Here is a 22368-nt window from a genome sequence, read left to right as displayed (position 1 = left end):
GGAGAGCCATTTTTAATATCCAAACAGCAGAGCACATTCTTACATGCTTCAATCTCAGTCCTTACCAAGTAAGGATTATGCAATTACTGACATTGCCAACCATTAATTTCTTTCAGACCTAACCTGAACAGTAGGACTAATCTCTCTACAAAGGTCTAAAAATTAGACATAGAAGTTTGAGCTACTTACTCCAAAACACCCTTTAGTTGTTGGAAAGAAACAGGCAGAGTTAATTTTTGGCCTGCTTCAGTCTATAAGGGAGAACCCAAGGTCACTAGTCCAGACTTGTGCATTTGATTTTTGAACAGGATTTTTCTCCCCAAGTTAAACTTCTAAATGTAACTTTGGAGATTTTCAAAACCCAAGAGTTATTAATAAAATATGAATAGTTGCTTGGGTTATATTTAACAACAACAAAACTAAACTGGGTTAAAAACAAAATTCAGGAACAGTACCTCTGTACAGATCTCCATGTCCTAAGAATTATCACTTCTTATCACCCTTTTCCGGCATAAAGGAAGAAGTCTGTTACAGCTTTGACACAAAGTTTAGCTGGAAGCAACCAAAGGAAGAAAGCTCCCCAAAATCACGAGGAGTGTAATGGAAGTCACAAGCATTAAGATGTTGTCACACTAATCTCTATTTCTTCCTTTTAAAGTGAACAAATAATTTACAAGAAAATATTTCACTTCACCTCTCATGTGACTGAAAAGAAAAACACAAGGAAAAAGACAACATTTTAAGAGGACCTGAACAACAAACAGTTACAGGATAAATAGATTTGTTTTGTTTCTTCTTGGTAGGAATAGCAGCATAGTATTTGCATAATAAACATTCACTGTTTATTAAAGTATATGCTGGGTGCTACAGAAAAGACTAATTTTAACATTTTAGCCATGGCTCTTCTCCTCAGCTACACAGACCAAGGGTGAGGGGGGGAGTACAAAAAGTCCATCACATACAGAGCGGAGACTACTCAAACTGAACTCATCTGTCATTTTACAACCTGAGGAAGGCTTCCATTTGAGAGAATCAGCTCCAACTTGCTTTCTGATTGCAGAGCATGTTTTTCCCACAAGGACTGGGGGAAGTCTTCCCTAGTTTTATGAAGGATTTAAAATATTCCTTTATATTTAGTAACAGTATTTTAGTTTAGGGGGAGGGGACAGAGAGAAAAACAAGATACAAGAGCTAGAAGGCTTTATCCTTAGCAGAAGATACAGGGCATGGTCTCACAGGTGCACACAAACCACTACTGTAAGACAACGGGCAGAGATGACTTGCGGCAAACGGCAGGAGCGTGCAAGAGATGTTCATTTGGCTTCAGCACTTACACACACTTTACTACACCTGTTCCAGAGGAGACTTCCAAACACCACCTCCTCACGCTCTGCACAGCCTACCTGCCTACCCTCTGACCTGTTACCCACTGATCTGCTTCATTCTTAATAGACAGTGGTGTCCAAAGGAACACAGCCTCAAACTAGTCCAGTTTGGGAGGGGGAAAGTTATTTATTAAAAAAAAAAAATATTAAAATATATATATATTAAAAAAATTTGGAATTCTTTTCAAGCAGAGAAATGAACATTAGAACTTTATACTGCTAGATAAATCCCCAAATTACAACTATCATGTCATTGTGTGCAGATCTACTGCTTATAAACAGCTTAGGTATGGGAGCACAGAATTAGGAAGAAGGCCAGATATGTCTCAGAAACTCTGCAAACATCAGATAACCTGAGACTAGGAAAAACATCCTGAGGAAGTATCACTACACACTTTACTCCTCCAGTTCTCCCTTTAGCTGTTCTGGTTGACCAAAGACCAGAGGAAGCAGCCATTTGGATATGACCTGATATGGCTCCTCTTACAGAGAGCCTGAAGACCTCACACTGCTATTCACCTTCCTCTTGCATGGTTAAATGCCCTAAACTCATGTGAAAATTCCCAACCTTCACTAATTGTTTAACATTCAGAGAAGCTTATTAGTGCTTTGATAATAAAATATTCCCTGTCTCCAGTGAAATGGCAATGACCATTGTTTGAATTACTTTTTTGAACCCATCATAAACTCAACTAGGATCCTGCAACCACCATTACACAGTCAGATCCTTATGTCAGCAGTCACACAGCACAGTACAGGCTCAGAGGACTCTCTGATAAATATCAGACCTTGGGTTTCACAGCCCCTACAACTCCTCCTCATGGAACACATAAGTGGAAACGCCAATATTAGCTGTACAGACACATCTACTCTGAAATTCAATGGCCCAGCCTAAGGGGAGATTACTGCAAGGAAGACATGACATATTACCCCCCCAGCCTTTTTGTAACCAGGACATAGCTTTGAACTAGAAGGACAGCCACTTCTTATCCTGCCAACATCATTTCTCCTACTAAACTTTACTATAATAGGACATGAACAACAAAGAATAGTAGGAACGCATGCCCTTCTAAATGTGCACATAAACTAAGACATGAAAAGACCTGCATTCTCCACACTCTTGTTTTTATGCTTGGAATATGAAGCCTGCTCTCTCCTATATTACTCTTTTTTAAAAAAAATGCTCGAACAGCAAATACTATATATAAAAAAAGAAATCAGCAATACGGTTCATCAGTTAAGAACCAGGAAGTTAAAGGGCAAAACTGGTGAAAGAACAGATTAAAGATTTAATTAGCTGAAAGACTTCTGTTGCTATTACTAATCAGACTTTTCTTTAAAGATTAGACCACTTCTTTACACAGTCTACCTTGCCTTTTTTAACCTTATTAACCCCATTAAAGACTCTCCCATATGAAAACCAGTCCCAAACATACATGAATATTGTTGTGAGCTTCTGGGCACGTAAACAAAACAGGACACACTGGCTCTTACACATTTTAAATTGAATTTGAAATTAAGTCTTTCACTGACCTTGTCCTCCTGCCCCTCCCCTGGAAAAAAAAAGTGTTGCTGCTGTTCCCTTGTTTTTAAAGCACAGCATTGTGCTGGGCTGTAACTTTACAGCTAGAATGTGGGACTAAACACAGCACATTTGTGTGAAAATTTTGGAAACTGCAACCATGAAAAGGCAACGGCAGCAGGATTCCACATCTTACCTTAGTCTACTGTTAAAAACAACTACAGTAATGGGAAAATAAGAGGCAAAACCAAAATCAATGTCAGACAATAATTCAAACTGAAACAGTTCTCAGCTAAATCGCACTATAAAATTTGCACACTCATCAGGAGCACCAAATTCATTAAATACATTAAACACAAAGTTTCCATTCACCTTAAGTACTTTCCATCACTTCTATGTTCACGTTGTTTCTTCCTTTCTAAAGGGAAATCTACCACTCTGGAGTCCGAGGTCCTCATTTTATTTTTACCCCCTTCAATAAAATCTTACAAGCTGTTTTTCTTTATATTTTCCCTCACTTTAAATTTTCTCTTCTGCAGTTTTCCAATCAATGCACTAGCTCTTCCAAAAGTCTCTTTCCTCAATAGTTCACAAACAGATCTTTATCTTCTTCCAATATTTTTCCTCCCCCACAAAAATATTTTTACTTCATTTTAACCTGCGCAAAAAGCCACCTACCGACACGAAATCACCCTTCATGTCTTTGTCTAGTACTGGAAAAGAAATCGTTTTCAACTCTGCTGCAGCAATTGTACCCCAACTGAATAGTCTGAACCTTCTCCAGGCCCTTACCGAGGCTGACTTTAGAAAGTCATCTTAGTAGCTCTCTCTGTATTCAGAGTCAGAGCTCTACTGTTTCAAATCCTGAGCAGGACATAAGGCTGGCTAGTCTTCATATTCATAGGAACGTGAAAGTTTATGCTCCAAAATGCCTTACTAAGGCGTGTAGTCCCAAAAGCCCAAAGTGCTGCTTGTTGCAGGGAGAGGCAGAGAAGAAACTCAGCATAAACCGAAAGTGTTCAGATGATTATCCTAATTCAAATAAAAATCCATACAGCCCAAACTTTAAATACCTGGGTTTTGCAAGAGGAAGAAGACAACAACTGTACCTGCCATTCTAACCAAACCACCTCAGCATTGTCCTTGTCTGGAGCGCAGCCCAACCTCTTGACTTATTAACTGGGTAATTCAGCCAACATCAGCTTCTCTATAAAAGCTCTGCTGTAGCAGGTTGACTAGTTTCAGGACAAACATCAATTACATCAAACCTCTACTTCCTTGCCCTTACCTGCTGCCTCTTTTTACTCCCAGTGGATCAGTCTAAGGTCTGGTTGGCCTTATTCCCTGTCACCAGTATTGGCCACTGATCAAAGTTCACAGAAAGCGCACATGAAACTGGATTAGTACAGGAGGGGTATTTCACCTCCTCCACTTCTCCCAGGGATTTGCATTTAGTGTTTAGTATTTTGTGTACCAGGTGGATTCCTCCACCTGTCATTTTATCAAATTCCCTCTTAAACCAGTTCATGCTTCTTCTAATCTCTGCAGCACAGTAACAAATACCATGAGGCAGTGATATGGCAAATTTCATTGTATCCTTGGTTCCTAAGTTACAAGAAACAAATAACAATTGCTCCCCATTCATCCTCTTTGCACCATTTATAATTCATATAAATCTATTAACAGCTTTTTCTTAGCAGTCTTTTTCCTCAAGCTGAAATCCTAGCATATTCCACCTGCCTCATATGGACTGTGTACCACACCTTCAACAATCCCTGCTGCTTCTCCAGTATGCTACTGGAAAAGAAATATGGAGAAACAAACTCAAAGGCAGGTCTCATGGCACAAAGTTATAACTCTTCAATCACTTGGGACATAATACTGTTTTCTAGTTTGTTCCTTCCCAAATAATTTCTAATCTTCCTTAAATGCATTCCTTAATGCTTTTAACCACATGATGAACCTGGAGAGATCTGTGCTGGTAAAGAGCTTATGGCTAATCTAATTTACATTAATTCAGCACTTAAACCACTACTACAAAAACATTAAGTTTTCCATGACATAACTTGATCTCTAACATTTAGGACATAGGATGGATGACACGGATAAACTGTATTATCAAGACAATAACCTGTTTTGATTGCTTCAAGCAGCTTGTCATTCTTCTCTCCTTCAAGCAGCCTGTGGTAATATCCAGGGTTTTGTTCCATGTTGGTTTGGGCCCCACTCACAATCATCCAGATCAATGCACGGTGTTCATTGGGGATGCCTTTCCTGATATATCTCTTCACTGCAAAACAAGAAGCTTGGTTTTGTTTGTTCCTTTTTTAAATAAAAAAAAAAAAATCCAGCTGTATCATTCTTTTAGAAATGAGCAACCAAAAGTTAAGAAGTCATAGGAAAACTCTTGATTAGAGATTATTATGTTTTCTTTCCTATGCTACCATTAAGGACAAGCATTTACTTCTCAGCTGCATAGTACAGTTTAGATTCACTACTAAATTCCTGTCACTCAGACTCCCCACACAGATCTCCAGGCTCAGGCTCTCCTTCCTCCTCTCTTCCCCCACTAGAATTTTTAATCCTTTCCTCTTCTTCTTCCTTTCTGGATGGAGATTTGAACAGCAAAGTTTGCCCTTGATCTTTGTTCTTTTTCATTCAGACAAGCACTGATTTTTCCCACATTACCAGTGGCCTCTGACATGACAGCTCTTTCCTTTTAGTTATCCTCTAGTATCAATGGCTATGTTAACTCACCCCAGGGCTTCAGCTTAGCATCTCACCACTGAAATCATGGCTGAAACTGAGGAATATGAAATATGTGCCTGCTGTTTAAAGGACCCCTTGGAAGAACCGGAGATGTGAGTGAGCAGCAGATGACTTTTCCTAGAATAACCAGCGAACTCTTTTCAAATCTAAAGTAGCTCTTATCTCCTGAATCATATTCATCATTAGGGTGTGCTTTAGGTTTTTTTAAAGCCGATGATTCAGTCTAAATAACTGGGATGCAAGATTACAGGAAGAAGCATTAGGCTAATGATACCCAAAGCAGTTTCCTCCTGGGAATGGTATGAAAAATATTAATATGGAGCCAATGCTGCTCATTGGTACATAATCCTAAATCAGCATTACCTCTTCCGACCCAAAAAGAGCAGCTGAATGTTTGAGATTTTCTGGTTTTTTTTCAGGGAGAATAAAATGATAAAGCAACCAGACATTTCTTACTAAATGAATGAGACATTATGAATTAAAGCGTCAACTTCTCGTCCCTAACTTCTATGAGACTCAAATGAGAGTCGGGACTTTTATTACACACACAAAGTATCATTACCTAGCCAGGTTTTATCCAGTCACGAAGATCTGTAAGTCAAAGTAAATGCTGCCTAAATTAAAGGCCTTAAAAACAGCAGACTTAAACAAGGTTTTACAACTCAGACAGACCTAAATACATTCCATCTAATTGCAGCCACCTATCCTTTAGGAACCAAAGCTGCTTCCCCAGTGTCAACAGATAAATCTATGCACATATAATGGGCATTTCACCCACCTAAAATCTGGTACTTTCCCTCAAAGAAATAAATTTGTAATAAACACTTGGCCTTCAGGGTAGTTTTTGTTTATCTTTTTGATAAGGATCTATAATAATAATATATAATAATGGCCAGTCTTCGCGAGCGAAGATTTGGGAAAGGTCATTAAACCTTCGAGCCTGCGCAGTGGATTTTTTAGGTGAGACACAGCTTGCGCTGAACTGAGCCCACCCTTTAATCCTGAGGTTCATCTGCCGGGGCCAAGCAAACTTGGACAGTGGCAGTGAGGTCCCCAGGACGTAGGTTTGTTTAGAGTGACCTTCTCTTAGATGGATTGCCTCACAGGGCTAACGAGCTCCATCTGCCCGGGGGGCTGGGAATCGAACCCGGGTCGCAGCGGTGAGAGTCCTGCACCTTAACCACTAGACCACCAGAGGCCCCTGATAAGGATCTATACTATGGGTTACAGTCTCTACTATTACAGCTGTAAAGTAACTTTAACTACAACCTTCTTTCAGACTGGAAATAACTCACTTGTTTCCATGGTGGCTTAATAATTCTCACATCATCTTTTTTTACAAGTTTTTGAACTCTAATGCTCAAGAAATCCTATAGATGGATATAGCAAATATAGGAATGAGTATGAAGAACCAGTCCCATTTAGGTTAACAAGAAGAGACATTCAGATGACCTTGTAAATGTCTCTAGGAGCAAACTTATTGGCTAAAATACTGGATATGATCATATTTTAACACAAAATTCCAATGGTATTTTTTTCTGGAACAACTGTAAATTCTGGAAGCGTAGCCAACATCCACATCCAACAACACACATTAAATTCAAGAGAAGCAGGGACAGTGGCACAAGGGGAAAGCAGCCCTGCAGCACAGCATACACTCATTATTCCTCAGTGTCATCGTTCTCATGCTAATTGCCAGAAGCTTGTATCATCCCAAGTGACTACTGACCCAGCTCCCCCACTCCCTGAGGAATGGAAAAAGCCCTTTACATGGTGCTTTTCGTCCTCACACCATTATCATACTTGCTAGAATCTGCAAACCGGTGCACAGGAGCAGCAAAGCAGTTTTGAAAACAAGGACAGTTGCAATTTTTTATATAAACATATTATTTATATATGTCATATTCTATGCACAAAATTGTGTTGTTTTATACAAATATGTTCTTATGGTTTGCTTTTTTTCCACATTAACCTCAGGAACTGAAAAGCCCACAAAATTCAACTGCAGAATATCCTCCCACTCTAACACCTAAGAAGCTTTCACAGATGAAGCCGGATCGTGCATGAGTCTCCAGTCACGCATCCAATGCCAACTGTAAACCAAGGGCTTGATCTCAGAAGCAGCACTGTTGAATAACACCCAGTCCTGAGTATCCACACACGGAATCACGCTCGGGACAACCAGAATGTACACAATGTAATCTAAGTTTTAAAACACACATAGTAAAGAAATATTTTTATGTAAAATCTTTCCTCTGTTCATTATGAACAGGGGCAATATGAAACATTAATTTTTAAGCAAAAAACCTCCTCTTTTAATAATCCAATTATCTCTGACACTTAGTGACAGTTTCACAAGTTTAGAGTCACACTTTTTGAATGTGTTTTTCTTGTCACAAGAAAAAACAGGTACATGATAGGGTAGTAGTCTAAAAGTGCTAACAAATACCCAAAGTAACCTCAAATATGCAGAAAATAACATTTTTCTAATACTGTGCACTACTTATAGTAGCAAGATATAAAAGTAAGTCACACCTGCCTGTCCTCATTTAATGGTAGAATATAAGAATTTTGATGGTTTCTGCTTCTAGATAAAAGTTGTATTTACCTTTTTGGCCCTTTAACATTGTTTCACTCTACAACACAGACTAGGTTTATGCAGCAAAAAAAAACCCATTTTAAAAAAAAGCTATCTCATCTTAAAAATATTAGAAGAGTGTCATCTTGAGAAGCATCTTCACTTATTACTTTTTCAGTTACCAACAATTACTGTTGCATGCTAAGGAAACAAACAAACAAACTTGGGCCCCAGAAGAATTCTACAAAAGAACTGAAAATTTTATTTTATGAATACATCACAGAAGAAACAAAGCAGACTTGTGCCTGTAAACGTTCAAGTTCCAGTCAAACACAAAAACTGATTTTCTAAGAAGCTCCTTCCTCCAGCCCCTGGCTGGAACAGAAGTGCTCCTGTTAAAACCACTGTTTAGTACATTTACTTTCACCTTTCACTGTATTTTATCAAAGACCAGAAAGCGTCTTCTGCTACTGGTCAGTTTTGACCAATCCACTTACAGCCAAATTCTGTCATGTGGCACAATTTTGGTCAGAATTAGGCTACTTTGAGCAATTATGTCAGACAGTTTGCTGCCCATTTGCAAGCAAGCCAGAGCAGAAAGCTGTATTTTGGTCCCATAAAGACAGAGCTGAATGGAGAAGAGAAAACATTAAGAGGATCTCAGTAGTGGCAGAGGGAGAGAGAAAGGAGGCAAGTGATGAATAATGACTAAAAGTTCTCACGTGCAGTGGAAACTAGGTGAAGATAACAAGGGTAGAGGGAGAAAAAAAATACCAAAAAAATAACAAAGAGACTGGAGAGTGAGTGAAAGGAACTGTCAGCCAAAATTCCCTGACCCACCCTGCCAGCAGGTTGTAATACAGAACAACAGGATACACTGCCTAATTACCATTGCTATAAACCTCCTCTAATTATTTTTCTTTATAGTAGAACAGAATTATATACATACCTACCACACTGGATATGAGGCAAACACAGTAGCATGTGAACACACCACATTTCCAAACTGGAAAATTAACACAAGTTCTCACTTCTTCCTGTTCACCCAGACAGAAATTATGAGCTTCTCTGTGTACAGACAAATGGGTGTGGAACTTCTGAGCTACCACATGTACAATGCCTCTCTCACATCTGCTCATAGTAAGACACTTTGAAACGGCCCTGATAGAACTCAAAACATGGGATCACAAATACAGCTATTGCATTCTGGGAGGGAAGTGGCAAATTAAATATTCTTCTCAGTTCTAGCTTATGGCAGAGCCAGCAGCTCCTGATCAAAGCTTCAGAGCGATCAAGGATTGGAGGAGGGAAGTTCAGTGCATAACCAAGCAGACCTTCTGCTCTCCAACTGCCTGCGAGGAAATCACAGCAGGATCCTCTTGCAGGATAAAGCACACACCTAAACAATTGCTTACACAATTCCATGTGCATATGCAATGGACTTCAATCTTAACACTGATATAAGAAGGAAAGTATTTAAAAATCAGTAATTCCACAGGTCAAACTTTCACTCTCCTCCAAGGTATCAGTTGAGGATAATGCGGGAAGCTGTTTGTAATAACTTTGAATCTACACTCAAACTCCATTTCCTCAACATTGCTTATTCCTGTCACTCTCCTTAGAATTACGTATTACATATGTACATGAGAATGCATAGCCTACAAATACAAGTATCTTTAGCAAAAGTTACCAATGTCACAGATTATACACCAGACCACAAGGGTTTGTGAAATTCAAGAGCCACTGCCCATGTCCACCCAGTGGATTTATAGAATCCCCTTTTTCACACAGAGCAGCCTGTTAAGAGACAATTAAAGCCATGCTAAAGGTTACTGTCATTATGTGGCTGGTAAGGCAGCATGACCATCCGAAACTTGGTGGAGTTTGGGGCAAAGTTTTGGCTCCAAAATAAGACCAGTGGCATTCACACTGTTTGTATCACAGTAACATTCTGTGCCTACACTGCTGGAACTGAGAACAAAAAGAGAAATGAAATGAACTCACAGAAATTTCTAAAAGCTACCACTGTTACCATTAACACATTTTAAGAGGAGGAGACAAATCAAAACCTGAGATTATTTTTCCATAACAACTAGAAGACTAAGTTCTGCAGAATCTCAAAATCCTCACCAATTCAAAATACCACGAAGTTATCGCTATATTCAAACTTGACACCCTAAACAAAAGCTTCTTTACATTTGTAAGAAAAATAAGATAGTAGAAGTAGATACTTTCTGGTTAACAGCATATGATCTAGCAGCTACAGCTCAAACCTACATTTTTTGGGATTTCTCAGACTTAAAATGGACATCTGTACACAAAATACACTGTTACACTTTAAAACTCTCACTAGTTATCATCCCATTCCTGGTGCCAAGAAAAAAAACCCCAAAACCAAAACCATCAGAATCACCAATCAAAGTCTGCGCCTCAAGCACAGCTCTAAATATTTAGCTATGTTACAGTCAATGCCTGATTAACTTTTGCTTAGTTTTACTCACTTTTTCTTTAACATACTTATGGAGAACTCTGCCCAACTCCAAAGGACACCCAAAAGAAAGCAAGTTGAATAGCACCATTAAAAGCAAAATTTAGATGCTTATATGAAAACATAACCCAAAGAAAAAGTGTGAGGAAAACCCCACCCTTTAGTTCCACAGGACTCTCTGGCACCTTCTGATTCTTTCCATTTATTTCTACCTGTCTGTTTTTCAAGATTACTAGAAATTCATTACTAGAGATTTTCTTGCTTTTTGAAGCAGGCATTAACACTTCATCAGCAGTGTATCCGATGTTGCATTAGCCCCCGCATTCATTTTACTTTCTTCACTTTATAAGGCATTTATCATCAGTTCTTACTATGCACCTTTTCAGCTGTGTGGTAGATGTCATTTTAGAAAACAAAGACAAGGAAAGCTAGAACATCTCAGCAATCTAAAGAACTCTTAAAGAGTCAGCACCTGAAAGCCCTAACATCCTGATCCCTGGAGTTCAAGAGAGCAGATTACAATACAACAAACAGCATCTTGCAAAACAGCATCTTGAAGTGCCAGTGGCCATATCTGGGTTACAGATGTAATAAGATACTATAGCATATGCCAAAAAAGGATTACTCCTTTGTAAGCTTTAAATCAAATCCCTCTAACAACAGCATACCTGCTTATGTATTATCACTGTTTACACTACCAGTTTTCATTTGAAGACAGAAATAGTATTTAACATCCCAAACCACAAAGCCATTGAATACCATTTATATTGGTTCCAACATAATGCACTTTTACCTATAAGCAGACACAGCTCACCTTTTAAGCTCTTCTGTATACTGTTATTCCCCTTTAGGAGCTTGGACCATTTTATTGCTCTTCTAGTGAGTACCACTAGGTACCTGGAAAAGAATGCTTCATAGGATGCATAATCAAAGTCTTCTGGCCTTTCAAACCCATATGGATCAACCCTACAAAATAAAAAAGAATTCTTGTACATGTTTCAACATACCTACAGCTGAAAAAAAAACATGCTCAAAACTCCCTCCTCCCAGCAAAAACCTATTTTACACAAACTATTACACTCCATTTAGCATATCAAAGCTGCCTAAGTACATTAGTTTAAACACACACTGTTCAGTCAGTTTTACAGATTTCACTGCTTTTACAAGCAAGGAGTTTTTGGACCAAAGGATCTGTTGTCTGCAAAACTGACCCAAATTATGACCACACAGAAATCTGGGAGCAGTATTTCTCCACAATACAGAGAAACAGTTGAAAAGCATGAAGATATAGCACAACAGCTCCAATATGACCTCAGCTCTCTTTCCACACAGTTCTGCACAGAAAAGGGACAACAAATAGTACAAGTTACAAAAATTATTTTTCAAACGGGTAATTTCTGAAATCTTCTTCAGGAAAATGTACGACTTGGAAAAAGGGACAAATCCTTGTATCAGTCCATCTATTTCATATGTGTACAAAAACACTTATTAACTTTTACAATTTTTCACTGTACAGCACATTATCTCCGGCAGCACGACACTAACAGAGTTCAGAACTGCATGGCTGATTCTAAGATTAATATATCAGGTCACTTTGCTAAATTAGATTTATGGCAACTTCCCAGGGTGCATTATACCTGCCAGCTATCACCATTACAGGACACTCATAGGCTTTGTAGAAGTTAAACAGGTAGAGGGGGTCTGTTCACTCAGAAAAGGTTTCAAGACAGACTTCGGGGCTTAACTTCCTAAAACACTGCCCCTTTCATTCATGGAAAAGGAATTAGGCCATGGAGCAGCACTGGCACAGCCTTGGGAAAACTGGCTCACGGGAGCGTCACAGGTAGTAAAGCATGAATCAGAAGAGGAACAATTAAATATTCAGACCTCAAATTGTTATTACCTAGTTGGCTGTTCAGAAAAGGCACCTTAGTATTCGTGTACTCCTCGTATCCGACACGAAAGTCACAGGTGTAAAAGACATCGAGACCCCCGACACAGGTTTCTCATAAGACACAGAACGTGAAAACACCCAAAAAACCCCCCTAACACCTCCATGAACACACATCTCATATTTACGACTGCGACTGCCCAGGCAGCAAGCACAGATAAATATCATGCTCAACTCCGTTCCTGAGGTAGAAAGGCGAAACGAGTCAGGAGGCGAGGTTCTAAGGAAGCTGCCCTCCCTAACCTGCCGTCGGGCAAGGGAGGTTTCACGGTCGCTGCTCGGTGCCCTCCGCCACGCCGCGGCCGGTTCGCGGGGGGCTTCCCCTCCTCGCAGCCCCTCGGCCGCCCCTCGCGGCTCCGAGCGCTCAGGGCGGCACAGCTCGCCCTCCCTGCGCGGGTGACCCGGCTCCGGACCCACCGCTCATCCCCCCAGCCCTACCTGTACGCCCAGTCCCGCCCGTCCTCTCGCCTGTCCATCGGCCGCCCGCGCTCGGCCCCCGGCGGGCGGGCGCTCCCCAGGCCGAGCAGCGCCGCGGCCGCGGCCCCGGACGGAGCTGCGGCTCCCAAGTTCAACTCTCCTGCCGCCTCCGAGGGGCGGGGGCGGCCGCCGGGTCCCGCCTCCCGTGCCCGGGGCCGGGCGCCGGGCAGGGCAGCTCCGCGCCCGCGGGGCTGGGCGGCGGCGGAGAGTCTTCCCTCTGCTCGGGCTGCCCGGCAAGGAGGTGCCGGTCTGGTTCTGACAGAGTTTTCGGTTTGTGTATTTCACATCTCTCTCGTCTTTGAAAAAAAAAAAATTTTTTTTGGAGGGAAAAAAACCCCAAATGTCTCACTAATACAAAGTGAGAGGGGCTTCAGGTACGGCCCTTCAAACCAAAGGAATTTCCCCATAACCAGTGAGGAGAAATCACCCCAAATTATCACAATCGTCCTTTTAATTTCCTTCAATTATTCATTTAAGTCAATGCTGTGTTATACAGAATCATGGAATATTCTGAGTTGGAAGGGACTCACGAGGACCATTGAAGTAAAACTCCCAGCCCTGCACAGGACAGCCCCAAGAATCACATCATATGCCTGAGAGTATCATCTGAATGCTTCTTGAAGGCTGTCAGGCTTGGTGCTGTGACCACTTCCCCGGGGAATCTGTTCCTGTGCCCTGACACCCTCTGGGTGAAGAACCTTTTTCTAATAAACTGAAGTATTACCAACTTTAACTTCTGCTGATCAGTTTCCACCATAAACTAGCATTCACATGAATATGATTTAAATAATAAATGGCAGGTTGTCAAAAATGTGGAGTGATAATACAGAAAATTGTACCCAAAAATTGGCTTCCCCATTTCTAGAACCCAGCTCTAAAACTAGCACACTGCTCTTATTTTCAGAGGTATCGAACAAAGCCTGAAACCCACAAGGACTCTGCCCTACCTGACTGCCAGCAGCTTAATTCATAACACACTGTGAAACAGAAGGGAGAGAGCAAAATTATATCCCTGCTTGTCCTTTCTGAATCAAGTCCTGACTTTGCACCCAGCAAAGTGCTTGGAAAATTACAGCTACTGCTGGAGAAACATTATCTTGTTCAACCAGCAAGTAAGAGTTGCTGAAGACAACAGATGGGATTTCACAAGGGAGATCAACAGTTGTTTCAGCACACTCGTTGGAAGCTACCTTCTCCCTGTGGGATCAAAGGCAATCACCCACACAGAAATGTAAAAGTAGCTCGACTCTAATGGCAGGGAAAAAAATATAGAGATTTGTACTTGGTTCAACTGCCATTGCAGTGCTGTAAAAGTTCGTGGTTGTTCAGCAAAACACAATTATTACCTTTTTTTGTGGGAAAATTCTGTGCTTCAGAAGGGCTAGGGCTTCTCCTGCTGGAGTGTGGTCCTGCTCAAATTACTGTGTGGCATCACAAACACGCTCGGGTACTGGCAGAACTGGAAACTGATTACAAACCAGCCCAGGCAGAGCTGGCCGGTGCCTGTGCCAAGCCTGTGCTTGACTTCCCGCCAGCATTGCCTTGGTGCTGCGTAGGCAGAGGCAGGCTCTGCAAACAGCTCTGCCCCAGTGAATTGGTCACAGTCTCATAGAAAATCCTTGGCAGAGGTGTGAATAGGAGGCGATGCTGTCCCACAGAAGAGAAGAAGGAAGCCTCAGTTAACCAGAATATCTTCTCCCACAAATCCTGAAGCCACAGGCTTCAGTAACAGGGTTATACTTCACCTGACAAGGTTAAGCTCTTTGGTACATGTTCCTTTTAAAATGGATCCATCAAAGGTTTCCTGCAAAGAGCACATTGTTTCTGTGATTAATTAAGAGTACATCTGCAGTGCATCAAGGGTAGCCTTGTGTATACCACAGTGCATTTTCACTGTTAGCAAGCCTCAAATGTTATATACAGTTTGTGTTGCTCTAGCACTAGCAGAACAACTGAGTGGTTCACTCAGATTTATGCCTTTTACACACAAAGGCTCCCATTAAGAATACTTAGAATATTAATCGATTAATAGAAATAATTCTTAAATTTCAGCACAATAATTGGATCCCCATATTTTGTCTGATAATATGAGCCAGTCCACTGTCTGGCAAGAGATAATACCTTGGTTGTCCTTCACAGGGCATCAATGCTGCTCTCGTCTGGGCAAACGATATCATGTTGCTTTCAAAGGCATTCAAAGAAAATAATGCATAAACCCTCAAATCTGAAAACTGCATATGCTTGATGTTGTGATCAGCAGAAAAGGATACTGTTTACTTTTAATCCTTTACTTCTGAAGGAGGTAGTGACAGTGGCAGACTGCAAGAGGGCAGACTTAGTTGGCGTTCAGACCAGTGAAGCTCACAGCCTTCCTACCTGCCACCTAGTGCAAAGGAAACTACTTTAATATAACTTCTCCCTTACCACCTCACCCCCTTTTTGCATCTGAACCTTATTCCTGAAGTTTTTATGTTATGATGAAAGTGTTTGGTAGAAATTCCCATCCTGCTGCTGCCAGAGTGACTCCTTAAAATAGTGACTTCCCTTTAAGGGTAGGCATTTAGATGTGTTCCTTGCAAAGGCAGATGAAGACAGCAGAGAATGCTTCATGGGCTGAGGCATTCAAAGCTTTGCTTGTCTCATACCCTGTATTTTAATGAGCAAGGCTTCCCTTCTTATGTTTGCAGAGCAGTTTATAAATAACAATACCAGGAAGATTTTCAGCCTTATCAGGAATTAGTCTGAAGTGTCTTCACACTTCCCAAGGCTGTGAAATGTGTGCTACAACACCTATGCTTGATGTATCATCAGTGCTGAAATGTAGTCCAGCTTCTTACATACCACCCCACAGTTGTTGTTACTTTTAGGCCACAAGTGGGGAAGGAGCGTCAGGAGAAAACTCCTCCATAATATTTGTGCTTGAAAGTATTTCTTTGGCTGCCTGTGGGGGCCATAAGGATTCTTTATCCATCCAAGAATGACAGAAATATATTTATTATTTTGTACATCATAAATGTGTTTAGAGGTTTTTTTTTCCTGACGTTCTTTTCTTCCTGACTCCAGGAAGGCCAAAGAATAGAAATTTGTAGAGGAACGAAAAGTGCTATAGGAGTGAGAAAGGATAAGGTGTACGTGGATATATTGTGCCTAATATTTTTGAAACAGCATGAGTGAATCTGTTCATTAAGAAATACCAGCGAGAAACACCATTTCCAGCCAAGGTAGCAGCTGCTTTTCCAGATCCAGACAGTAAGTTTTAAAAAAAACCCCTAACTACTCACAAAATGGTTAATAGCCACTGCTTAGAAAACACAAATACAGCAGCACTGGAGAAGAGATAAAAAGATAATTTTTTTCCGCTACTGACTGGGTGTTGTAGTTTCCTAAGTGAGGGATGAAATTCCCACATCATATGTGGCTTCCCTAGCTCATGTGATTTGCCATACAGCCACTAATCTCTGTGTCTGTACTTAGTAAACCACAGCACCCAAGTATACCCTGCTTTGTTGGAGCTCAACTCTGCATCCATTTGGCTTGAGCTACTTTCCCATGACCTGAAATAAATCTGCTGCTCCATAGTTGGGGAAAACAGTTTAGATTAAGTGGATTTGGAGTACAGAATATCCAGTAAGAAGTAAACATATATGTATATATGTATATGTATATATATGTGTGTGTGCACATGTGTGTATATATATGCATACCTATAAATATATATATATTTTCTATATTCTAACCTGGGCACAATGTGCTCCAGGACTAGACAATTCATCTATCTAATAAGGTTAAGGAATGCCACCATCACACCCAGACACATTTGGCTCCTGTTACAACCAGCTACCTACCAAGTTTAGTCAACCTTCTCCTATGTATGGATTGAGGCTCTCAATCCATAATGAAATGTAATGAAATGCTGAACTTGCTCCATATTTTTGTCCCAGAAAATTGCACCATGCTTACAAAATTGTAGTCTGCAGGCTTGATTAGACCTGCTCATGTGAATTGTTCCAGCAGCAATCACTGAACTTTAGAACAGACTGCATAGCAAGAACAGAAATGTATTTTAAAAAGTTAAATTCTGATATTCCCCGAAGGCTTCACAGCTTCATGTCTATTTAGGTTACTAGCTGTTAGGACAAGTCACGAATCCATGTGTAGTCTGGGAACTGCCAGTATTTTGATTATCCTCGGTATGACTGTGGCCCTGGGAGTCAAAGCATAGTGATATGAGCATCTATAAAAAGGAGCACTAAAGCTTGCTGCATACCACTGCAGCTGCCTGGAGAATCAGCATTACCCATGGAAATCTCTGCAGAAAAGTTTTTGTACTCGGCTGCCATCCTCCACCTGCATCAGAAAAGAAGGCTCAAGGCTGTAAGTGACAATACTGGAAACAGCAGGGACAGAGAAATGATATGGTAGTGCCCTCAGTGTGAAAAACATGGCAAAATTGTATGTCAAAAGTGATATGGAAAAAATACTTGAACATTATTAGCAGCAAGGGTGTCCTTAGAAAAAGGTCAGTAGCTATCACAGACTGGTAACCAAACATTGTGGAACTGAGTAGACCAGGTTCTGTGGTTCATAGTGACTTGATGAATCTAGCTTAGGTCAGGCTGCAACTCTGTAAAATGTGTTTGTTATTTCAATTGACAAAACAAAGCATTTTCTAGATGGCTTTATTCTGTTTGTTTTATTTTCTCCTTATCTACTTGAATGATCATGAGGGGTATGCTGAAAGCCCTTTAAATCATGCTGATGATGTTTACCTTATGAGTACAAGGCTTATAACTGAACTTTGAAATTTTCTAGGAAGAGATGACAGACAAGATTGGAGATTATTAACTCCTTACTTGTCCCATCCCCTTTTTCTTTCTTATCCCCAATTGTAAAAGTATCATGCATAGCAAATTTAGTAGCTGCAAGATCTACTGTTTAGAGATAGGGTTTAACCTGGCTAGGGTTCTCTGGCTGTCTGCTACAATTTCACATTTGGTCATAATTGAGAAAAGTGAATGCAAACCTTCTCCTGGCCTTCACTTGCCTCTGCATTAGGACTCCTGCAAGGAGTCTTATTTCAGTTGTCTCAAGTATCTCGTTCTGTAAAGAACAGGCGGAGTTATGATTACAGGTATTTACATACAATAATTGCATGTAAATACATAGTGTTAGCTGTAAAGAACATTATCTATTTCACTTAATTGTCTCTATACAGGATTTCTCTAAAAATCATGCATTAAGGAAAAAAAATCCTTAAAGTAACAACATGGTTTGGTGTAAGAAGGTATAGCTACCCAGTCAGGAATAGACATCCATTTCTCTCATGGAATAAGGCAAGAGTTTTCTAGGAGCACAGATTTTAAGTTTATATAATTAAATACTATTTTATAATGCATACATAAAGGAGTACTGAGTTTACGTCAGATCAGCATATTCCCGTTCTATAAATTCCCAGCTTTGGAGTGCTGAACTCTGCAAAGGTGGTGTGCTCCCAGGGAGGTTGTTCTTCACCATAGCTTTCTGTGTATTTATTCCCTACACATTTTTCAAACTCACAGGCTGAAAGAAAAATAAGATTTGTGAAAACCTAAAACTGGGTTTAACAGCAAGAGCAGCTGAAGCTTCTTGGAACTGCAAGGTTATAGCAACAGCCATCAGTACAGACATGCCTCAGTATTTACATGGGATCAAGATATCAGCTGAAGTATCGTGTTTTTAAATTCTTTTGAGAGGTAAGAAACTTTGATTGCAACATCTAGGATCAAATTATGCCTTTCTTCTCGCTTATTTTGTCAGGTTAGAGATTATATAATATGACTAATACCCGAGGAAAAATATCATTCTCATTTTGTTTTCATTCGTAATGTCCCCCAAATACTAATGCTCTCACAAACAAATACATTATCAAAATTGAAATAATTTAATTTAAATGTCCTTTTTGTTATTTCAGGTACTGCTGTCACTGTTCTTTCTTGTCTCAAAGTAATCAAATAGAAGAGGGAAGTGTAACACTGAAAACCATCAGTAACATTTTGGTATTTCCATGGTTTGCTGCATAATTAGTTACAAAAATAGTATGTTCTCTGCCAGCTGTTTGATTCTTTTTTCCATTTAAAGTGTAGCTCAGTTGTCAACAGTTCAGCAGCTTGTTTTTTTTCAACTGAGAAATTTTATTTTAGCTGTGTATGAATTTAAGAAAACCATAGAAGTTAATATGCTGTAATTATTCATTGAGCCATAGCAGTCATTGGGTGCGATGGTGTTCTACATTTGTATTGCTTCTGCAACAGGTACCTTCTATTTCTGTGTTTTCTCATTTCTCCGCAACATATTTTTCATGAATTTTTTTCTCAGACAATCCAATTGTACCATTTTTATAATAATTTCCTTTTACATAACATCTTGTCACTGCCAGTCCTCCATGAGCAATTGCTTAATTTCTAAACACAGTCAAGTAAGCTTTACAACAATTACTATCTTTCCTGATCTATGCAAATTATTTTTTTATATGGTTGCAGAAGTGCAATCGTTGTCTTATTAGATGTTGATGGAAAATTGTTGATGAAAAATGCACTGTAGTCATAATCCACATGTAAATGCAAATTATCTCACCAAAATACATTAAGTAATAGTTAGAATTGACATTACAGTTTGCCTGCTGTGGACGTGCCCTGATTCTCTGCCCCACTCAGTTACGGTTTAGCCCATGATATCTACATATGATGACACCATTTAGCATTCCAAAGAATGACTCTATAAGTAATTCCAGCTGCAATTCTCTTAAATATGCTGTTCTAGAAATCTCTATCGGACATAAGTTTTTGTATTTTGATGGCAGCAGTAGTGCCCTTCATAAAATTTGCTGAGAATTAGACTTTGAGAATTTAATGTTTCTTTATATGTGTGCCACAGATTAGGTTGTGTAAATGAATGACCTTTCAGCAAAGAAAGCTCAGATTTGATCCCACAGAAGTCACTGGGATGGAGGAGGGAAGGGGCTGAGTGTTTGTCATGACTCTCCTAATAATTTTCAGTTCTTTGTTTTAGCCTGTCTCTGTTAGTCCCTGGGGTTCAAGCAGCTGTGGCAGTGCAGGATCAGAGGGAATGTATGAATCACTCAAGAAGAGATGATTCTCCTCCAGTGTGAAAAATTGTCACTCAGGCCTTCACCTAAGAGAAAAGGTGATTTCTCTCTCCAGGTCCAGTGCCCAGCTCTGAAGCCAACTCAAGTCTTGGAACCTTCCAAGGCTCAACAGAGAGTTGCCAAGCCAGAAAAAAACCACTGCTGGGAAGCTCTAGCACTCCTCCTAGGCAGAAATATCCAGGAACCAGCTTGAAGCAACCAGCTGGCTCTCACAAAATATATTACATGTGGCTGTTCTTGTGTTACAAAAAAATAGAGATAGGGGCTGTATGTTAAAGCAGGCCAGATCATAAATGTGAAGGTATAGCCATAGTTTTACTCCGCAATTGAATAGTCTGGGAAAGTAAACAGAAGGAGCTGCAAGTAGAACAAAAGCAAGTTCAGCCTTTCATCCAGTAGAAAAAAAACTGCTGGTGTGTTGGATATTGTACGGAACACCTCAGAATTTCCCCCCTGCACATCATGGGATCAAATATACCTCACAGTTGAGTTGCAACTCTAGCACCTGTATGCAAACAGAGAATCAAATGGTCAGATACAAGGAAGAAGGATACCTTGGTGAGAACTTCCTCAGATTCACCCAGTGCTTCAGACAAAAAAAAAAAAAAAGAAAGAAAGAAAGAAAGAAAGAGGGCACTATTTCTTGGAATGCCTCTTCTAGGACTCAGCTTTCAAAGTGCACCATCAGTATTTGTCAGCATGATTGGGACTTACTCTTTGTGGAAAAACACCGGTGGCTCTTTTGATTGCACTGGATGTATTTGAGAGTACTGATGTGTGTTTACTACAGTGGGTGGTTAGCATTCACGGTGTTGTTTCTAGCACGGAACAAATGCCAGATTAGCAAGGTGTTTTATTTCCCACAGCAATGATAGTGTGTCCCTGACAATACCGTTCATATTCCCCCAGGGGAGAAAGTTAATGCTGCTCCTTGCAGTCAAGCTTATGTAGTGATAATAAACAGCACTTAAGAAACTCACGGTTGTTGTTAAGGGTCTTCACAAAGGGGTCATTTGTAATGAAACAAAAGACATATCTGGTGGACTGACTTCTGGAAAGAAAAAAACAATTAGATAACACTTACATGAGAATCAGTGACTGGTTTTAGCTTTTCAATGGTCTGATTTGCTGCTCGAGCACCCTTCAGTACCTTTTATAAATACATCCCCCTGTGCAGTTATTGGCTTTTGCAACTTGCACTTCCTTGACCCACAAAGCTATCTTCAGTTGTCTGAGTACAACCTGCATCTAACATTGCTTGCTAAACAATTTTGAAAACCAGTGGAGTAACATCAAATAGTATTCAAGAAATTGCAGCAGATGATTGCAAGGAGCAAAGCTGTGAGCACTGAAATATTGATAATAAGGAAATGCAAGATGCTTATCTTGTTACTTCCATTTTAGCACTTACCTTTAATAAAAATAAAAACCAAAGGCATCTTGGATCTCCTCCCTGAACAAACATACTTCAATACAGTAATTGAGTTGATAGTCTGTGCTATTAAAAATGGGTAAAAATAGTTTAGAAGAATGTGAAACAAAATCTGTCTTTGATGAGTGTGAGGAGAGATGAGGCAGAACACCACAGAGTTTCACTTCATCATGGTTTTTGCAGCTCTAATTTGAACATGGCTATTTTTAGAAGACTTGTACATATCAACAACACTAATGACTGCCAACAGAGACAACCATGTTCTTAGAGCCAGCGGCATCGTGTGCAGCTCTCGGGATTTAACTAAAGCATGTTTTTGGCAAATAGTAATAAAAGTAATTGATTCTGTTTGTTTCCAACAAATTGAATTATGCTTTTATTTTACCTCTCTTTCCCTCTGGAAAATTAGTCCAGAGAGTAATTTAATGGCCTTTAGTTCTTACTATTTAATGTGGTGAATGGCTTTTCTACAAATTTCTGACTTTTGTGTGTGTGTGTGTATGTGTGCATTTGTATGTTGTGGATGGAAACCATGACTTTCCCATTGCCTTAATTTTATTGCTATTCTGTGATCCTTCTAACATTTTGGGAAGCGAAACAATCCCTACCAAGAAACTTGTCT

The 22368-nt window shown here is 40.0% G+C and overlaps 1 protein-coding gene and 1 long non-coding RNA gene across 2 annotated transcripts in view; one reads left to right on the top strand and one right to left on the bottom strand.

Moving 5' to 3' along the window:
- Positions 1–13242, bottom strand: part of GRTP1 (growth hormone regulated TBC protein 1) — a 34162-nt gene extending 20920 nt beyond the window's left edge. Inside the window, exons 1-3 of the mRNA XM_017817325.1 lie at positions 13132–13242; positions 11557–11708; positions 5039–5197 (exon numbers count right to left, since the gene is read on the bottom strand). Of these exons, the coding sequence (XP_017672814.1) occupies positions 5039–5197; positions 11557–11708; positions 13132–13169 (349 nt within the window). The 5' untranslated portion in view covers positions 13170–13242. The remainder of the gene's footprint in view (positions 1–5038; positions 5198–11556; positions 11709–13131) is intronic.
- Positions 13243–17442: 4200 nt separating this feature from the next.
- On the top strand, positions 17443–22109 carry LOC108498514. Its single transcript, XR_001875193.1, has 3 exons — positions 17443–17544; positions 18729–18902; positions 20218–22109. It is a non-coding gene; the product is annotated as an uncharacterized LOC108498514 (long non-coding RNA).
- Positions 22110–22368: the final 259 nt, after the last annotated feature.

The sequence above is a fragment of the Lepidothrix coronata genome, unplaced genomic scaffold, assembly GCF_001604755.1.
Source record: "Lepidothrix coronata isolate B3197 unplaced genomic scaffold, Lepidothrix_coronata-1.0 Scaffold60, whole genome shotgun sequence".
NCBI classification, from domain to species: Eukaryota; Metazoa; Chordata; class Aves; order Passeriformes; family Pipridae; genus Lepidothrix; species Lepidothrix coronata.
Note: the sequence above shows the minus strand (reverse complement) of the source record. Positions and strands in the feature narration are given on the sequence as shown.